This window comes from Haliotis asinina, chromosome 7, assembly GCF_037392515.1.
Source record: "Haliotis asinina isolate JCU_RB_2024 chromosome 7, JCU_Hal_asi_v2, whole genome shotgun sequence".
Classification (NCBI taxonomy): Eukaryota; Metazoa; Mollusca; class Gastropoda; order Lepetellida; family Haliotidae; genus Haliotis; species Haliotis asinina.
In genome coordinates this window covers 63,212,374-63,226,226 of record NC_090286.1, presented here as the reverse complement: position 1 = coordinate 63,226,226, position 13,853 = coordinate 63,212,374, and the positions used below count along the sequence as shown (strand labels likewise).

General features: G+C 43.4%; 1 protein-coding gene across 1 annotated transcript in view; it reads right to left on the bottom strand.

The window, feature by feature from the left end:
- The window catches only part of LOC137290401 (exosome RNA helicase MTR4-like), a 43,534-nt gene extending 29,776 nt beyond the window's left edge, over positions 1–13,758 (bottom strand). The window contains exons 1-10 of the mRNA XM_067821309.1: positions 13,566–13,758; positions 11,773–11,877; positions 11,080–11,152; positions 8,539–8,714; positions 8,275–8,449; positions 8,095–8,185; positions 7,755–7,879; positions 7,219–7,317; positions 6,845–6,947; positions 349–483 (exon numbers count right to left, since the gene is read on the bottom strand). Coding sequence (XP_067677410.1) covers positions 349–483; positions 6,845–6,947; positions 7,219–7,317; positions 7,755–7,879; positions 8,095–8,185; positions 8,275–8,449; positions 8,539–8,714; positions 11,080–11,152; positions 11,773–11,877; positions 13,566–13,687 — 1,204 coding nt within the window. The 5' untranslated portion in view covers positions 13,688–13,758. The remainder of the gene's footprint in view (positions 1–348; positions 484–6,844; positions 6,948–7,218; positions 7,318–7,754; positions 7,880–8,094; positions 8,186–8,274; positions 8,450–8,538; positions 8,715–11,079; positions 11,153–11,772; positions 11,878–13,565) is intronic.
- Positions 13,759–13,853: the final 95 nt, after the last annotated feature.

The window sequence follows — 13,853 nt, the reverse complement described above, 5'->3', positions numbered from 1 at the left end:
CCACAGACTGACTCACCTGTTTACTACATGAAAGTGAGAGACAGATGGAATTAGCAACATGAAGGATAACTAACATTTGGAATTTTGTGTCAAAGTTGTATGCTTACAGGACACATTCTGTCACTTTCCTTGATGAAAGGTTGTTGACATGACCTGAAATAGGATGCTTTCAGTCCTTTGTTTTGCATCTAAAATCTAAAAATTAAGACCTGAATCTGCTGATGTTGTCCCAACACTAAAGGCAAAAGCCATTAGTATACCGATGTCTGTGTATATTTCATCAGCTTTCTCAGGTTAAAGTATAAAGTAATCGTCAACTGTTGGAGCAATCACATCTTGTGTCCTAACCTGTGTTGAAGTCTAGTTTGGCCATTTGCATTGCGTATGCTTCACAGTCCTTACGGCTGAAACTGAACACAATGACTGGAGCAAAGCTTCTCTCCATGATCATCTTGACGATCTTGAAGCAGTTCGACTCGTGACCTGCAACAGTTTCATGTCAGGTTTCATGAATGACATATTTATGTCAAGATGACATATGTAGTTTTTGTCTTGTAATATTTCTATTCAAGGTATAGTTACAACTGTCGCAGGTTACATAAATGGACATAAAAATGCTCATAGGTGACATAAGTACCCCAAGGGGGATCTCTCAAAAAAAGAATTATATCATGGGAGAGAGAGAACACATGTAACATGACGAATTGAACTAGTCAGGCAGACAGTGATTAGTTTATCACAATCAACTGTCTATTATACACAAACTATCATTAGAGAAAATTACTTTACACTTATCCTGACACATATCATACAGTGCACCTAACAGTTCTGTTATGTAGGGGTAAACTCTGGGGTAAAATTGTGGAAATCTCATTTTTGAGCATGTAGATTTATAAGTTTCTAAACTTATTAAAATCTAAATATTTTAGATATTTAAATACTTACCTTACCATAGGTCTTATGCATATTACCTCAAGCTTCGCTAGAAGAGATCAGACAGTCGTTGATTCACCATTCCCTAGATGGCTACCTCATGTAATCTACGAATGTAGTCACGGAAGTGACGTGATCTCCCCACTCGCGCAAGCGCGAACAATCCAAAAATCACTTTTACTGGCAACAGGAAGGTCCGAAGAGTCCAGAGTGGGGAGGAGCATCCAGCGTTGGGAGGGAGTCACCACCCTATGGTAAGGTAAGTATTTAAATATCTAAAATATTTAGATTTTAATAAATTTTTAACTTACCTTACCATAGGTCTTATGCATATGGCTTCGACAGATGGATGGTGGTGTGGACTCCGGAGGACCATCCTTCAGCAACCAGTGCACATGCATTAGGAGAACCTGGGAGACCAATGCCAACAGTCACAGGACAAACCTGGAAGCAGGACAAAGAGTAACCCAAGGGAACTCCAAAGAAAAACCGACGCACCCTGAGGGTGAGGTTAATCTTAAGACCAACGGTAAGTAACAGTGTTATTACCTAATGGGCGGACGTCCGGGTAAGTTGCTGGGCAACCACCAACGGACTGAAAGACTGTAGTCCCTCCATGTCCTCAACTGCCAAGTCCCTCAGGTAGTGGGAAGCGAAGGCAGTAGACGACGACTTCCAAAAGCAGCCTTCCATAGTTTGTGGCACTGTGCAAATTCTATGGAGGGCCATGGTAGATGCCAACGCTCTGATCTCGTGTGGGTTGTCCGCCACCGGATGAGGTAGACGCTTGGCATCAAAAGCCGCCAGGATCGTAGATCGAAGCCATAAGGCGACTGTGTTCCTGTTCACCTCCCCTTGCAGGTAGTCGAAAGCGGGATGAACAGTCTTTTAGGGGAACGTCTCTTAGAAGCCAACTTCCGGATGTAACATCTGAGGGCTCTAACGAGACACAGCAGCTCCTCCTCCAAGTCATGTTGTCCCAAGACTGCAGATGACAGAGGAATGGAGAACAGCCTGTCTGGCTGTCCAGGGAGCTGATTCTTGGCCACAAAATCTCACAGGAGACCCAAGTGGGCTGGCCCATGCCTCGACTGATCCAAGCGAACCTGCGTGACGTCCAGGGCATGAATTTCACTAGCTCTATCTGTGGTAGCTAACGCTAGAATGAAGACCATCCTTTTTTTTTTGAGACAAATACACGAAGGAGGCTTCCTCTAAAGGCTTATACAGAGGTCCTCTAAGATGTTGTAGGACGATGTTGAGGTCCCAAACTGGAGGACGAAGCTTAACTTTCCGGTCCTCCAATTTACAGGCCTTGAGTAGCGCAATAAGATCTGGTACCTTGGAAATCTGTTTATCTGCTTTAATCGAATAGAGTTCAAAGCCGACAGATAAGTCCCCAAGGTACTGCCTCTAAGATGCTTGCAGTTATGCAGGAACAGGAGGAAGTTCGCTAAATACTGTGGAGAAGCTGTCATAGGGTCTTGCGATCTTTGAGCGCAAAAACTCTCAAATGAGCGCCACTTGTCGTCATATAAGGACCTAGTGGACATTCGATGCGCACAAGCTAGGACGCTTGCCGCGCACGAGGAGTAGCCCTTAACTCTTATTGCCTTCTGCAGATGACCCAACTGTGAAGATGAAATCTCAGTGGGTCCGGATGCAGCTGCCGACTGTGCGGATGTCGAAGCAGACGTAACTAATCTGGGAGCTGGTACGACTCTCCGCTGGCGAGATGACGCAGGTCGGGGAACCATGGCCTGGCTGGCCACCAAGGTGCGACCAAAAGCAGTCGCAGGATCGTGTCGATCGCCCACGCCTGCAGGTCCATAAAGTGACTGAGTGGAAACCCTGTGCTCCAGGGCGATTAACTTCGCCACTTGAGATGAGTACCCCTTGGCCCTCAAGACTATCACAGATGGTCCAGGCGCAAAGATGAAACCGTGACGGATCCAGGTGCAGTGTCCAGTTGTGAGGATGGTACAACAATTGGTCCCACTCTGGAAGCCGATTATTTGAAACGTCTCTCGACACAACATATTCTCTGTTGGAGATAGACGTAGGGGGCGAGATAAGGCGTCTGCCATGAAGATGCAGGCTCCTGGTATGTGAGATACTTTTATTTGGAGGATCAGACTCGACCACGTCGAAGGGTAGAAACGACAAGTGTAGTAGAGGTCGAGGCCTCCTTGACCCTTGTTTACCTAGAGGGCTACTATTGAGTTGACCGTATGGATCATCAGTAGCTTGTCTCTCGGTGCTGTCAACCAATAATAGACATGCATCACCGCTTTTATCTTCAACTGGGTGATGTGAAGAGATAGAGCTCCACTCCCCCAGAATCCTGCTGCAACCTCCTTGACTAGATAGGCACTCAATCCTGGTAGAGACGTGTCAACCTAAAGATGGCTGTTGAATGACGGCTCTAATATGCAAGTTCCAAACATTGACCAGCGAGTCTACCATTGGTGTGGAGTCAAGATGTCCAATGTCGTAAACCTGTCTTGAAATCATGATCAAGAAAACACTGTCATAGACGTAATAGTAGACGTCTACGTCTGATCATATCCTAAGGTGACGTGAGCAAATCGAGTAGACATTATCACTGACATAGTGATAACGGACAGAGTACAGCTTGCTTTTAACATCGCCTTGAACTTCGACCCCCGAACCTGGGACAGCGATGTGATGAATCAAATCCCGCGGAGTTAGTTGAAGCTGACTTAACAGCCTGATAATGAAGTACAACTCTCTCAAGATAAGCTTGTATGTCATAAAAATGCGTCATTCTTCGACTTCAGAACAACCACGCTGTACATTATGAATGTGTTGACATTTCAAGAAGTCTACTTATAACTGGCCGTCTGTCCGATCAGAAACTGCCATACACCGCTGCACGCCTCCTGATAAGCAGCGTTGAGACTACTGTTAGAGGATTTCTATGCCGACTAGAGAAATCCAATGCCGCTGTAGACTGCTAGTCTACAGTGTAAACGACATCTTTCCATTGTAAAATGACTGTAAGTCACTGCAGACAACTTCCTTACACTAGAATCATAACAACACATTCTGCGCAGGGCGTTGTCCCTCGATGACCAATCAAATTGTAGATGTAATGACCCTAAGATCCTTTGCAGGGCGTTGTCTCTCGGGCACCAATCAAAATGTAGACGTGACGTCACCGGTGTAGCAGGTAACTGATCATCATGAAATCTTGTAAACGGTGATACCCTGCTAGCCTATAGGCTTGACCGTAACCATGCTGTTTGCGAGCACGTGTCCAAATGAGTAAAGCGCGCGAAAACCCTTCCGCCGCTTGAAACTGACGTAGACAAATTGTTTTTCAGATAGATGTGTTGGAATTTTCCCCGAAGATAAATGCCATCCTCTCTTGTAATAAGAGGTGTAGTTAGGCGTGTCACTTTGTTGTTGTCTCGAAAAATCTTCGTGACGAAATGAGTAAAGCACATGAAAGAAAACTTTCTCCGCTTGAAGTATATGTAGACAAATTGTAACGTAAGGATCTACGGGGATGCGACCAGTCCCTCCCACCTACCGGCGTAGGAATATCTGGTACGGTGATCGATCCTCGAGGCGTTGTCTTCAGACAAGTCCATCGCCGCCGCCGAGGTAGCTGACGCCAGCGCAGACAACGGCTTAAGCATCCGCTTGAGTTCAGTCTCAATGGCCACCTGCTTAGAATCCTGCACTCTATGAGAGAACCGCGAGCAGCCCAATAACCGCTACAGAGATACAACCAAGACAGCCACGCTGTCCGCGAAAACCAGGCTGTCTATCTTGTAATCTGACTTCCTCGGCTTACACGCTTAGAAATTCGGATTAGTTGACAATTTCGCATAGACCGCATGTAATACAACCATGGCGTCCGCCACCATAGGATGAGGCGGGATGAGTAGCTCCGGCGATAAATGAATTGCTGCAGGGCAGTCCAGTAACCTGTCAGCAATCCACTCGAAGACGACTGATAAGGGTAGTCAAGTGCCATCACCATCGCCGTCGCCTCCTACTTCCTCGTCGAAGTCCGGGCAAAAACCTTGTACCTCCAGGTCCTCCCAGGACATGGAATTCGAATCACGCCGCAGTGTAAGAGACGGAGTCGATGCATGAGCAGCAAATTCCTTGGACGGGATCCAAGGTGGTTCCGGTGACCGCAAACGCCGAGTTCTAGAGGAACGTCGAGGTGATATGGACTGGGAGAGCAAGTAACATCTTCACCTGGTAGTAAAGCGACAGTCCACATTCAAAGGGCGTCGCGGGGACCGAGAACTCCGACAAAGACTACTGTGGAGGGTACAGGATCGCCGACTCCCAGGGAACCTGGAGCGCGATCTGCGCCGAGAGCTCTCTGCCTCCAAGCGCCGAGCGCGCCCTTCATCCAACTGTCGTTGCAAAACCTCTTCCCTGGACAACGTATGCAACACCCTGGGTATACGGTAAGACGCAGATGCTGGTGCTGGCACAGGGTCCGGCGTCGGCGCTGGTGTCGGGACAGGCGCTGACGTAGACATAGGCGCTGGCGTAGGCATAGATACTGGCGCAGGCACAGGCGCTGGCGTAAGCGACGGCGTAGGCTTAGGCGCTGGCGTAAGCGACGGCGTAGGCTTAGGCGCTGGCGTAGGCATAGGCGCTGGCGCAGACATAGGTGCTGGCGTAAGCACAGGCGCTGGTGTCGGCATAGGCGCTGGTGTCGAGACAGACGCTGGCATCGCAACAGCACCGGGCGTGAGGAGGGAGCGCAGGAACCTCTGGACCTCCGGATGAGACAAGCCTCCGGACGAAAACAGATCCACGATGGAATCCGAGCGAGGTGGTTCCGGGGACAAACGCACAGGCGTCATGGACGAACGCCCCATCCCAGGCGTCGGCACAGGTGCTGAAGGCGGTTGTAAGTCAGGGTCGTCCGCCAGAGATCCCAACGACGACGCTGGAGACGACAACCTTCTCTTCCGCTGTGAAAAATGCTTCCTCTTAGCCGCAAAAGAAGCCTTGAAACCAGCAACCAACAACGCCTCGCAGTATTGGCAGCGTCCGTCAAAAGAGCAGGCCAGAGACGCACAATCCGGGCACCAAGGGTGGGGATATTCGCCGATTCCTGTCCCTAGCAGACAGTGCTAAACTGGCGAGACATACACAGTTAAGTGCAACATACAAAACATAACAATGCGTTGAAACCAACACTAGGCGGTAGAAAAACCACCCCTATACCAGAAATGCAGCACCAACGCACCCCCACTATAAAGTAGGCACGCCCGTAAGCTCGTGACAGCGAAGGGCAATCAACCAAAAAGGTTGCCTGCGTACATCGCAACGTGGCACGAAAAAACATATAAATGCAGAGAAACCTGGCAAAAATACTAATTGACATGGAAAACCACATGGAGGGAGAAAACCAGCAAGATATAATACCCCCACGGACGCCATGCCGCACTCACACACGACGCGGGCGAACCCACCCTGAAGTGAGAGAAAAAAACAACACGAGGTAGCAAAGTAAGTGCAGTTAAAAGATTACTTACCTTAACACGCACACCTAAGGGATACAAACCATACCTACCCGTGAGGAAACAACTTTATTGAACCACAAAGTAGGTAAACTAAGCGAACCAAAAACGTCCGAACAGACGAACGCTAGAAGTAAAAGTGATTTTTGGATTGTTCGCGCTTGCGCGAGTGGGGAGATCACATCACTTCCGTGACTACATTCGTAGATTACATGAGGTAGCCATCTAGGGAATGGCGAATCAACGACTGTCTGATCTCTTCTAGCGAAGCTTGAGGTAATATGCATAAGACCTATGGTAAGGTAAGTTAAAAATTGAGCTTGTATTCTTGTTGTTAAAATCTCAGTCATTGTCTATGTCATTGGGAGATAACTCTGTTCTTTACTTACTCTTAGAGCCACCTTTACGCCCCCGCTGATCTCCCTTGGCAGCATCTCCTGCATCTTTCAATACACCCATGGCAGTGTTGAAGTTCTCCTCTCGAAAATCTCCCTGCAACATTTCATTCAGTATCATACTGATTGATGGAACACAGATACAAACTACTTGTCTCCATGAACTTGAAAGGGACAGCTTCCAGTCCATCAGGGCAAATAACTGAATATGAAGCAGGTCGTCTACAACACATGCACCATTCAATACGGCCAGTCTCGATCAAATTCATCTATTCTATTACATTCATAAAAAAACATGTTCAGAACACAAACAACACAGGCATCAAAAAACGGTATATCAGTTTGAAAGGTCTAAGGGAGTTACTCACATTTTCATCCACAACCAGATGTAGTCCATCCCCGCCTGCAGGGAAGATGTAGTGCTGGAGTGGGATGGGACGGTAGTCAGTGTACACAACATGGCATGGCTGGAACAGTGTACAAACGGGTCTCTAGATCATCAGCAGCAACAGGTCAACTCAAATCGTGTAAGTTACACAATTTCACAATCCATGGGGTGACGAGGTAGCCTAGCGGTTAAAGTGTTACCTCGTCACAACAAACACCTGGGTTCAATTCCACACATGGGTACAATGTGTGAAGTCTTTCTGACATTTCTGATGTCCCCCACTGTGATGTTCTCACTCACTCATAACCAAACATCTATGAGCTCACTGATAAGCTGACAACTGCATCTTCATTCTGGATAGTGGAGCTTAGGGTAGAGTCTAAAAACAACTTTGTGCCTTAAGCCCTTGAGTTCCCAAACACTGGTATCAGAGATAAGTTTTGAGGATAAATGTCTATGGTGTTTTGAACAAAGTCCACCACTTCTCAATTCCCTGGTGAAGCAAGAGTATGATACCTGTTTGTGTAAGTGACAGATCCACTCTGCAAACTGACGGGCGTTGGGAATGGTTGCAGACAGGAACACGTAGTGGACGTTGTCAGGCAGCAAAATAATGGTTTCTTCCCAGACTACACCTCTCTCTGGAAGATACAACGAACACAAAATCGTTCAAATATGTCAATAGCAAATTAGGTGACACAAATTACAGAGGACAAGATCAAACGAAACATATCAATGTATGCTGAGCCCTTATCATGCATTCTACTTCGTGTCAGGCAAACAAAAGGAGATGTGATCTGTTCATTCATATCCAACTTCTTTGAAGGATTATGCACGCAGTGTTATCTCCTCTTACCTTTGTCTCTCATGTAATGAATCTCGTCAAATATAACCCAAGCGACCTCTCGCATCACTTCAGATCCACGATACAACATGCTTCTCAAAATCTGAAATTAAAGTAGGTTATTCAAAATCAGTTTCACCATGAGGGTATATGGGAAAAGACTTACAAATGATCAAAACAAGGGTTTCCTACCTCTGTAGTCATGACGAGGCAGCTGGCAGTAGGATTGATGGTGACGTCTCCAGTCATCAGCCCCACGTCCTGAAACTCTTCAAATAGCTCTCGGTATTTCTGATTACTTAAAGCCTTGATGGGAGTAGTGTAGATGACCCTCTGCTTCACTTGTAGCGACATGGCGATAGCATAACTGGAGACAACAATGGAAGCCAGATCACTTCAGAGGTCAAGGTTGACATGCATAAAATATGGTGGATACATGTACAAAAGCCTACTTACACAGCTACAACAGTCTTTCCAGCTGATGTGTGAGCCGACACCAGCACAGACTGGTTGTTCTCAAGACATAGAATGGCCTCCTTCTGAAATGGATCCAGGATAAAGGGGAAGTCTTTAGCAGCCTTCTTCTGTGAGGGTTTGAGGGGTACAAACTCTTCATCTGGGGGTACTGCCACCTGGAAACATAAGGCAAGCCTTGTCACATTCTTACTCCCAAAAGCTTAACCAGTTGGTGTCTCCATGATGTGACTAGAACCTCAAAACAATACATGTCTGCATTTGTAATTACATATTGGTTGGATAATGGCTATAATGTAACTTACAAATTACAACAATCGATTGTTACCTTTACTACAAATGGTCTCAGTTTGACATTCACATGAATGTCACGGTGTATGAAATATGCAAAACTATACATAAAGAACTGTTCATAAAAAATTAATTCTAAAGCCGTCCTGAAACTATATGAAGAAAATCCAGTAAACCATTCTTGAGACATCTTGCTGACACAATCTTAACATGCAGGTAATCATATTGAAAGTGTCACTGTGACCTTGAAAGTCACAAAAATCCACTGGAAACGAAGCCTATCCCTCCATTTTGAGACTAAGTCAGAATTGTTTCCATGGAAACCAAGAAAAATAAAACACTGTAAATAGCAAAAGGCACCATTTGTGGTCTGCTTCAAATGTCTGCCAATTTGCTGTAAGATATTGACTAGTTTTTGAGTTGTGCTCCGGAAGCAAAGCCCATCCCTCAATTTTGAGACTAAGTCAGAATTGTTTCCACTGAAACTGGGAAAATGATAAATCACAAAACTCTGTAAATAGCAAATGGTACCACTTTCCGGTTTCCCCTACATATCTGCCAAGTTTTGCAGAAAGATATTTAGAAGTTTTTGACTTGTGCTCCGGAAACGCAGTCCATCCCTCCATTTTGAGACTAAGTCTGAAACGTTTCCATGGAAACCCAGAAAATAATAAATCACAAAATCTGTAAATAGCAATAGGCACCATTTGGGGGTCTGCCACACATATCTACCAACTTTTGCTGACAGATATTATAAAGTTTTTGAGATGTGCTCCGGAAACGAAACAGCTCTCACTTTTGAAACTATGTCCGAAACGCTTCCATGGAAACCGAGAAAATAATAAATCCCAAAAACCTGTAAATAGCAAAAGGCACCACTTCAGGTTACTATAGTATGAGATATATCACACTTCATAACAATCTAGTGCAACTCTCAAGCAATGAATACATCGGACATGACATTGAGAAAACATAGTTTGTTTTAGCATGAAATATCACATAAAGCAGAGATGTACACAGTTCATACAGTGTCAAAGGTATCGCATAAAACAGCACATCTCCTGACATAGCAATGTACATAGCTTAACCATAGAGAATACTACACATGCATAACTGTACATACAGTTTTTATAGTATGGGATACATCACATGGTGCAGCATTAGTAGTGTATGTACTTCTTTCAGTTGTCCACACAGTTCTCACAGTACAGGACATAGTATTGTACTGAGTGAGTTTAGTTTTACACCGCTTTTAGCAATATTCCAGCAATATCACGGCGAGGGACACCAAAAAATGGGCTTCACACATTAAAATTGTACTGAGCATGACATAGTATTGTACTGAGTTACTTATCAAAACTTGCAAAGACATCATGGAAGGATGACCAATATTTGTAGAAGTTTCAAAATTGGCATTTTGAAAAGTCAAAGTCGCATCATAATAGTTTACAATTTATACTGTGATAAACCTAGGTACAAAATATGAAAAGAATCTAGTCAACAGTTCTTAAGATATTCCAATTTGTAAGCACGGACAAAAATATGGATTATAATATAATAATTTTAACATTCACAATCTTATTATGTATAAATGTGAGCATTTGGGGAAATATGCAACAGTCCTTTTATACTTACCTTATGCTTATCTATGTTCTTCCAACCCACCCACTCTACCCCAATCCCCAGCTCCCATGCCCGACACATACACACCCATACCTACCCCATCCCCCCACCCACACATACACACCCATACCCACAAGAACACAACTATCCCCTTATACAGAAACAGAAAATGTAATTAGCTGAAAAAGATGAACACTACCGGATCTCGTAATATGTTAATTCTTAACTCCTAACAGAAAAGTATTAGCAGAAAATGCTTTAAGAGTTTAAGAACAGATAAAACTAGTTAGCTGATGACACATGCTTCATTAGAGAAATATATGTCTTATCCTATATGGAAGCTGTGGTGGGTTAGAATGCTGACTTTATGTGCTAGCAATAAAGCACCATACTTAGAGAGTGTGGGGTCAAATCTCAGATAGGAATCAACCCCTAAAAAAGTTGTAGAATCTGTACTTTATTGCAAAAATGCAATCCTAGATAAAACATGCATACCCTCACACACAGTGACAGACAGACAGACATGATGCATTTGACCAAGGATTGTGTATTCTTTATGTATTCCATTCATGAATAGCAGAAGTTGAAGGTTCATTGTGTTCTTCTTACCTCATGCAAACAGGCCTCAACTGTTTCCACTCTGTGTACTTGGATTCGAGGCAAGACTTCTGTATTGGCATCACTGAAACAACCAGACAACCACAAATAAACTACACAACAGATTTGTTTGTATATATCATCTCCATCATGAGTAATATCTTGTGTATAGTACCACTATACTATCACGAGTACCTCACTAGTGTATATTACATACTTCGTCATGATGTGTCCTGAAAACTGGTTGAGTATATGAGAGAAGAACAGAAAATGGTGGAATGGCCTCAGGTTCTCCCTAGAGCCTTAATTTAATACATTAAAGCTCTGGGAAGGCTCCAGTCCCATTTCACCATTGTCTATACTACTCTGGATGTGCATGCAAAATTTGATTAAAATCAGTCAAATAGTTTATGAAATACTCACTTTCAAGTGGACCTGGGTTTTTTAAACTAAGGCTCTGGGGAGGACCTGAACCTGTTCTACCACTGTCTATACTACTTTGAGTGAGTTAAGTGTTAAGCTGCTTTTAGCAATACTCGAGCAATATCACCGTGGGAGACATCAAAATTGGGCTTCACACATTGCACCCATGTGGGGAATCAAAAACAGGCCTTCTGCGTGACAAGCAAATATTTTAACCAGTAGGCTACCCCACTGCCCCAAACCTTTTTCACAAGAAAAAGGTTAATCACAAGTAATACCCACCTAACACCATCCTCTGTTTTTTGCTTCTTTGACTCCTGGGATTCAAATTCAGTCCCTGCCGCCCTCTTAGTTTTTCCTACAATCTGTCGAAGAAGGTCTTCAGCTCTGCAGGAAAGACAATAACTAAACATTGGTGAATTAAGGCCAGAATAGTGTTCTTTGTTTACCTGGCTCTCATGTAGAGGTATTTTAGGAAAAAAACAGTTCTGTATTGTAATTTCTAGATGTCAGTTGAAAGCCAATTTTTACCCTCGACTGAACGATCTTGACACAAATGGTGGGCAATAGCAAGGATGATAAGGTCACATAAAGGTACACATAAACGCTTGCTATCGTCAACCATTTGTGTCAAGGTCGTTTAGTTGAGGGTCAAAATTGGCTTTCAATCGACTTGTAGAAATAACAATAAAGGACTAATAGGTGTCACAGGTGATGATCGATAATAATAATAATTGTAATAAGTTTCAAAATGCATACAAGTATGATTATAAAGTAATTAGGATTTTGAGACCAAGTATAAAGACGTTTATTGACAAGTGTCTACATACTGGTGAGTGAACGTCACAAACCAAGTAAATTTAGCAAGTGAAGAAATTTATTGCGCAATAATTTCACTTCGACCCCGACCTCGCTTAGGTTATGTCACAGGTTGTGTCATGCAAACTCCTTTTGGTAATGATTCAAATACATATTTATGTAGTTTTGATTTTCTAACTTGATGAGAACAAACCATACATAATCTCATTAATTCAAATGGATTTGACTTCACGATTTTCAAAAATGGTGGCGCCTGGTCTTGGGATGAATGCTATTTAAGTCTGTTTTCACTGACTTACAAAATGACAATTACTTTCTACTAGTAGTAAAATATGTATTTTCTTGATGGACATTAGGATTTTACATGACATTGCTTATTACATAACAATTTCACTCTTGGAATCGGTCAATATAAGGGGTCAATATAATATTACTTACGATAATATTGTCACTTTGACCACAACCTCGCTTCCAAGGAAGAAAGCATTATTTCCATGCAAAATCCTTTTGGTCAGCAATGTGTAGTAAGCAGTTTTGATTTTATAAACTCAATGAAACTTGAACTCCATTTTCTATCCTGGAAGCGTGGTAGGGTATTTAGTATATACCACAGGCTTCCATTAAGCTCACTTCGCACATACAAACAACCTGTATAAGCACAAACTATGGGGTCCAGTGGAAATCTGTGCATAGTGACACCATCATTTGACCCCAAGGAACAATTGACGCCAACACAACAATTCGGTGTGTCTTTGGTGACGTCGAGAAATCAGCAAAATGACGAGCTTCCTACACATTTTCTATACATTTAACTGGAAAACGTTCCTTCTATGACGTCACTGTACGGCTCTGGCGACAGAGTTACGTAACCTGTCTGCGGTTTCGTTTGTGGGCGAGAGAGAAGCAGACGGCTTTTTAGCAACTTTTAAGCGCCTGGTATTAATTAACCACAATTTTTTTAAAAAGGAAAATGGTGTTTCGTTTATGACTAACCAAAAGTCTTTCATATGCAGTGATAAAAAGAGTACCCAAAAAATTGAGTTTAGTGGTCCTTTAAGTGATTCTATTCCGTCCTTTTGTACTCCCAGACTTGAAATTAATTGAGCAAATGTAATTTTTATTGAGTAAAGTACGCAAATACGCGCCTTATCTGGAGCCTTATCTATTGGAACATGTATTAGTAATTATTTGTACCTTCTTTCGTTTTTCTAAAATTGCGAGTCTATCAACCATGCCCTTCGAGAACGAACAAGTACCTTTTCTCGTCGCTTAAGTTCTCGACAGAAGAAGCATCTTTTCCCTCGATATGCTTGGCAGGGTTTGCTTCAGGTGTTTCATCAAAAACATCAAATAAATCGTCTCCAAAAGAATTTGCCATCGTTTATTTTGTTGACAAATTTACCATGTGGAGAAAACGGAAGTTGGGGCGATTTAGTGCTGAACTAATGCGTGATGTTCCTAAAACGAAATCCGTATTATACTAGTGCAATTATGCCTAGAAAAGTGTCACACTTACACATTATCTACATAGGTTATGTATCATA